The sequence below is a fragment of the Choloepus didactylus genome, chromosome 6, assembly GCF_015220235.1.
Source record: "Choloepus didactylus isolate mChoDid1 chromosome 6, mChoDid1.pri, whole genome shotgun sequence".
Taxonomy (NCBI): Eukaryota; Metazoa; Chordata; class Mammalia; order Pilosa; family Megalonychidae; genus Choloepus; species Choloepus didactylus.
Genome location: NC_051312.1, coordinates 144,176,638 through 144,183,425, shown reverse-complemented (window position 1 = coordinate 144,183,425; position 6,788 = coordinate 144,176,638). Strand labels below are relative to the sequence as shown.

The 6,788-nt window shown below is 39.9% G+C and overlaps 1 protein-coding gene across 1 annotated transcript; it reads right to left on the bottom strand.

Annotated features, from left to right (window-relative positions):
• Nucleotides 1-5,473: 5,473 nt before the first annotated feature.
• On the bottom strand, nucleotides 5,474-6,403 carry LOC119538720 (olfactory receptor 151-like). Its single transcript, XM_037841839.1, has one exon. It carries the CDS (start codon nucleotides 6,401-6,403, stop codon nucleotides 5,474-5,476), a length of 930 nt encoding a protein of 309 aa, XP_037697767.1.
• Nucleotides 6,404-6,788: the final 385 nt, after the last annotated feature.

Genomic DNA, 6,788 nt, shown 5'->3' with positions numbered 1-6,788 from the left:
ATATAGATTTGCCATATGACCCAGCTATTCCATTGCTGGGTATATACTCAGAGGAACTGAAACTTAAGACACAAACAGACATTTGTAAACCAATGTTTATTGCAGCATTATTCACAATTTCCAAGAGATGGAAACAGCCCAAATGTCCATCAAAGGACGAGTGGATAAACAAACTGTGGTATATACACATGATGGAATATTATGCAGCTGTAAGACAGACCAAAGACATGGATCATGTAATAATGTGGATGAACCTTGAGGACATTATGTTGAGTGAAGTTAGCCAGAAACAAAAGGACAGATTCTGTATGGTCTCACTAATATGAACAGACATTAATGAACAAACTTTGGGAGTTAAAAGCTGACAACACAGGCGACCAGGAGATAGAAAGAGGGCAGAGATCAGCCATTCGATGCTGAAGGACTACAGAATGTTTAGGATTGATTGCATAGATCCAGAAATAGATAGCATAATACTGTGTGATGGTAGCACGGTATTGTAAGTACACTGAACAAAGATGTCTGTGAGTAAAGCTGAAAAAGGTGGGATAGGAGAATGTATGACACCAGAGGTAAAGATAGATGATAAAGACTGGGACTGTATAACGTGGCAAAAACTGGAGTGGCCAATGACTGTTACTAAATATACAAATATAAAAATGTTTTTGCATGTGGGAAAGCAAATGAATGTCAACCATGTAGAAATTTGAAAAAGGGATGGTATTCAGGAAAAAACATAATCAAAGCAAACTGGAGTCTATGGTCAACAGTAACATTGTAATATACCTCCATTAAATGTAACAAAGGCAATACGCCAATGCTAAAAGTATATGAGAAGGGGATATAGGGGAGTAATATGGGATTCTTGGTAGTGGTGTTATTTGCTGTCCTTAGTAGTATATTGTCTTGTATGACATGTTATTTTTCTTTTTATCATTTTTTCTTATTGCTAAAAACAAAACAAAACAAAACAATTTTTCTTGTAGTAATCAGTATGTTCAAATGCTGATTGTGGTGATAAATGTACAACTTTATGATGATACCATGAACAACTGTACACTGTGGATAAATGTATGGTATGTGAATATAACTCTATAAAATTGTAGGAAAATATATATATAGGAGTAAAAGTGTTGGAGAAAACATTGTGAGAGGGATGATGCCTCACTAATATGGACTAACTACAATGTGTAAACTCAGAATTGAATCTTAGAACATAGCCTAACGTGGACACAATAATTGTAATAGTCCCTAGATTGTAAGCTCTTACAGCAGTTAACTCTATCCCTGAATGGTAAGGCCTATCTCTAAACTTTAAGATGCTGATCCCCTAGCGTATGTTGTCACAGACATTGGGACTGGCGGTTTGATGTGCTGAGCCCTCAAGCATGGGACTTGCCCTTATGAAGCTCATTACCACAAAGGAAAGTCTAAAGTTGTATGTAATGGTGCCTGAGAGTCTCCCCCTGAGTGCCTCTTTGTTGCTCAGATGTGGCCCTCTCTCTCTCTCTAACTGAGCCATCTCGACAGGTGAACTCGCTGCCCTCCCCCCTACGTGGGACCCGACTCCCAGGGTTGTGGATCTCCCTGGCAACGCAGAGTATGACTCCCGGGGATGAGTGTGGACCCGGCATCGTGGGACTGAGAGTATCTTCTTGACCAAAAGGGGGATGCAAAATGAGACGAAATAGTTTCAGTGGCTGAGAGATTCCAAATGGAGTCGAGAGGTCACTCTGGTGGACATTCTTATGCACTATATACATAACACCTCTTAGGCTTTAATGTATTGGAATAGCTAGAAGTAAATACCTGAAACTACCAAACTCTAACCCAGCAGTCTGGACTCCAGAAGACAATTATATAATAATGTAGATTACAAGGGGTGACAGTGTGATTATGAAGACCTTGTGGATCACACCCCCTTTATCTAGTGTATGGATGAGTGGAGGAATGGGGATAAAAACTAAAGGACAAATGGGGGGATGATTTGGGTGTTTTTTTTTTACTTTTATTTTTTATTCTTGTTCTGGTTCTTTCTGATGTAAGGAAAATGTTCAGAGATAGACTGTGGTGATGAACGCGTAATTATGTTATCATACTGTGGACAGTGGATTGTATATCATGGATGATTGTATGGTGTGTGAATGTATTTCAATAAAACTGAATTTAAGAAAAAAAACAAAGTAAAAAAAAAAAAAGAAAAGAAAAGGGCAAAAGATATGGATAGACACTTTTCTGAAGAGGAAATGCAAATCAAAACCACAATGAAATATCATCTCATACCTACTAGAATGGCCTTTATTAAAAAAAAAAAACAGAAAATTACAAATGTGGGAGAGGACATGGAGAAAGAGGCACACTTATTCACTGTTCGTGGGAATGTGGAATGGTGCAGCCACTCTGGAAGGCAGTGTGGCGGTTCCTCAGGAAGCTAAGTATAGAACTGCCGTATAATCCAGCAATTCCATTACTAGGTATATACTCAGAGGAACTGAAAGCTAAGGCACGAACAGACACTTGTAAACCAATGTTTGTAGCAGCATTATTCACAATTGCCAAGAGATGGAAACAGCCCAAATGTCCTTCAGCAGACCTGTGGATAAACAAACTGTGGTATATATACATGATGGAATAGTATACAACTGTAAGAACCAAGTCATGGAACTAAAATAATGTGGATGAATACTGAGGACCTTACGTTGAGCAAAGTTAGCCAGAAACAAAAGAACAAATACTGTATGGTCTCACTAATATGAACTAACATTAATGAGCAAACTTTGAGAGTTAAAAACTGAGAACACAGATTATCAGGAGATAGAAAGAGAGTAGAAATCAGGGATTTGATGCTGAAGGAGTATAGAATGTTCAACAGGATTGATTGTATAGATCCAGAAATGGATAGCATAATACTGTGTGATGATAGCACAATATTGTAAGTATGTGGAACAAAGATGTCTGTGAGTAAAGCTGAATGAGGAGGGCTGGGGGCAAGTACGACACCAGAAGGAAAGATAGACAATAAAGTGGGACTGTATAACTTAGCAAAACCTAGAGTAGTTAATGATTGTGACTAAATGTACAAATATAAAAATGTTTTTACCTGTGGAATGTCAACCTTGCAAGGTGTTGTAAAAGGGATGGTATTGGGGAAAAATATAGTCAAAGGAAATTGGAGTCTATGGTTAACAGTAACATTATAATATGCTTCCATTAAATATAACGAAGGCAATATAACAATGCTAAATATCTATGAGAGGGGGTTATAAGGGAGGGGTATGGGATTCTTGGTAATGGTCTTGTTGTCTGACATATTGTATTGTATGGTATTTTAATTTTTTTATCTTTTTAATTCTTTTTAAAAATTATTTTTGGAGTTATGAATAGGTTCAAATACTGATTGTGGTGATGAATGCAAAACTATATGATGATACTGTGAACAATTGATTGTACACTGTGGATGATTGTATGGTATTTGAATATATCTCTGTGATATTGCAGGGAAAAATATAAACAGAGGGATATAAATGCTGGAGAAAATGTGGAGAGAGGGATGTACCTATTTACTGTTCATGGGGAAGTAAAGTGGTGTGGTCTACCTGGAGGACAGTGTGGTGGTTCCACAAGAAACTAAGTATATCTGTGCCATAAGGTCCTGAAACCTCATTATGGGGTATATACTTGGAAGATCTGACAGCAGGGAAATGAATGGACATTTGCACACTGGTGTTTATGGTGGCAGTATTTGTGATTTGCAATGAATGGAGGTGGCTTAAGGGTACATTGATGAACAGAATAGTGAACTGTGGTGTATGTATACAAAGAATATTGAGCAACTGCAAGAAGGAATGAAGCTGTGAGACATGCAGTGTGGTGAATGGATCTTGAGCACAACATTTTGAGTGAAGTAAGCCAGAGAGAAATATTACAATGCCTCATTAATATGGGCTAACTATAATGTGTAAACTCTGAGAATTGAATCTTAGAGCATAGCTTATCAGGGGAATGCTTATTGTAATGGTCCCTAGATTGTAAGCTCTTACAGCAGTGACATCTGTTCCTGAGTTGTAATGGTTATCTCCAAATTCTGAGATTCTGGGCTCTTTGTGTATAAGCTGGTCAGTCTCTGGAACTTTGGGTATCTGTGTGACACCTACCTAGAGCTCAGCAGCTATGAATGTCAGTATTACTTCATATGGTAACTCTTAAGAAAAGCTGAAAAAGGGTTCAGACTTCAATTAGAGATATGAATGAAGCAGATCTGATTAGAACTAAGGCAAATCAGGCCAAAGGGTAAAGGACAATATTGACTGTGTTTCAAAATTTCAACTTCTGTAGGAGACCAAGGAAGAGATGTTTATGTGGTGCAGGATGTATATTTTCTGTAGGACACTAAATAATTTAACTTGTACAGTCAGTTTATTCAAACACCATAATTAAATGGAACTTTGAATAGAAAGTAAGATCTGTTAGGTTTGTAAAGGCTTGTGTGAAATCCTGATACATGCCAAAGTAATTTGGGCAGAGAATAAAAATATATTTGCAGGCCCCCCACCGAGGAACTGGGGTAAAAGGCAGAAATGTTGGATGTCCCCACCTGGGTTATTACTGATATTCTCAAAACATTGAGGACTAACAATTTAGTGGGACAATCCCTCAATTTTGGGGCTTGCTCTTATGAAGCTTGTTACTGCTAAGGAGAGGCTAAGCCTACTTACAATGGTGCCTAAGATTCTCCCTCAGGGAACCTCTTTGTTGCTCAGATATGGTCCTCTCTCCTTCTCTAAGCCCACTTGTCCCGTGAACTCACTGCCCCCCCCCCCCAACATGGACAGGACTCCCAGGGGTGTAAATCTCCCTGGCAACATGGACATAACTCCTGAGGATGAGCCTGACCTGGTGTCATGGGATTGAGAGAATCTTCTTGACCAAAAGGGGGAAGTGAAAAGAAACAAAGTTTCAATGGCTGAGAGATTTCAAATGGAGTCGAGAGGTCACTCTGGAGGGCATTCCTATGTGTTATATAGATTTCACATTTTAGTTTTTAGTGTATTGGAATAGCTAGAAGGAAATACCTGAAACTGTTGAACTGCAACCCAGTAGCCTTGATTCTTGAAGATGATTGCATAACTATGTAGCTTACACAGTGTGACTGTGTGATTGTGAAAGCCTTGTGGCTTACATTCCCTTTATCCAGTGTATGGACAGATGAGTAAAAAATGGGAACAAAAACTAAATAAAAAATAGAATGGGATGGGGGGATGGAATGCTTTGGGTGTTTCTTTTTTACTTTTATTTTTATTCTAATTTTTATTCTTTTTGGAGTAAGGAAGATGTTCAACAATTGATTGAGGTGATGAATGCACAACTATATGATGGTACTGTGAACAATTGATTGTACACCATGGATGATTGTATGGTATATGAATATATTTCAATAAAACTGAATTTGAAAAAAAGAATAACAACTTTTACATCAAAATAATTTTCTCTGCAGTGTTTTCTGCATGGCACCCTTGACCTCCTTGTTCCTCAGACTGTAGATCAGGGGATTCAGCATGGGGATCACGGTGGTGTAGAACACGGAGGCCACGTTCTCCTGGGCCAGGGAACTGGCAGTGGAGGGCTTTAAGTACATGAATGCGGTAGAGCCATAGAATATTCCCACAGCTGCCAGGTGGGAACTGCAGGTGCCAAAGGCTTTGGACCTGCCCTCCGTGGTGCTGATGCAGATGATGCTGGAGAGGATGAAGGCATAGGAAACAAGGACTGTTAAGCTGGTGACTACAATGTTGAATCCAGCCAAAAAGAAAACTACAATCTGGACATCGTAGGTGCTAGTGCAGGAGAGCTTCATGAGAGGGACGATGTCACAGAAGTAATGACTGATGAGGACCTCACAATAGGGCAGTTTTAACATGAGGGCAGTCTCTATTGTTGAGCCAATGAGCCCCACGATGTAGACCACAGCCACCAGCAGAGAGCAGACTTGCTGGGACATGATGATGTTATAAAGCAAAGGGTTACAGATGGCGACATAGCGGTCATAGGCCATCACTGTCAGCATATAACACTCAGCAATGACAAAAACAAGGAAGAAGTAGAGCTGTGAGAAGCAGCCCATGTAGGAGATGATGTTTTTCTCTGACACAAAGTTCACCAGCATTTTAGGGGTAATCACAGACGAGTAGCACATGTCCACAAGGGACAAATTGCTGAGGAAGAAGTACATGGGGGTGTGAAGCTGAGAATTGAGATGGATTAGGGTGATCATGCCCAGGTTCCCTACCATGGTGACCATGTAGATCCCGAGGAAGAGGAGGAAAAGGAGGAGCTGGAGCTCTGGCCGATTTGTTAGTCCCCCAAGAATGAACTCTGTCACTGTGGAGTGATTTTCTGCAGCCATTCTTGGAGTTGGAGCCTGTGAGGATGGAGAGAAGATGCTATGAAAGGTTGCCCTTAGACTGTTGTGAAGCTCCTTTTGAGCATTTACCTCTGCCTGAGGGATCCTGGGCTCTCTTCTGATGCCTCATCCCTCACTTCTGCTGTTTTCTGGGATGTAAAACTGACTATGAATGTTCGAAGATCATGAAAATGAGAGGAAAATGGCAGATTTGGAGCTTTTCCCATGCTCCTGTTTCAAACATCCTAGAGCAGTGGTTCTTAAATTTTAGTTCCTGCACATTGGGTTCCTGTGCAGCCTGTTAGAAATGCGAACTCTCAGTCCTCATCCAGATCTATTAAATGAGAAACCCTGGGGGTGAAGACCAACACTGCTTTTTTTTTTCACC

Bases quoted from the DNA above. Each gene is read 5' to 3' on its own strand.
- LOC119538720 (XM_037841839.1), bottom strand. From the start codon at position 6,403: ATGGCTGCAGAAAATCACTCCACAGTGACAGAGTTCATTCTTGGGGGA.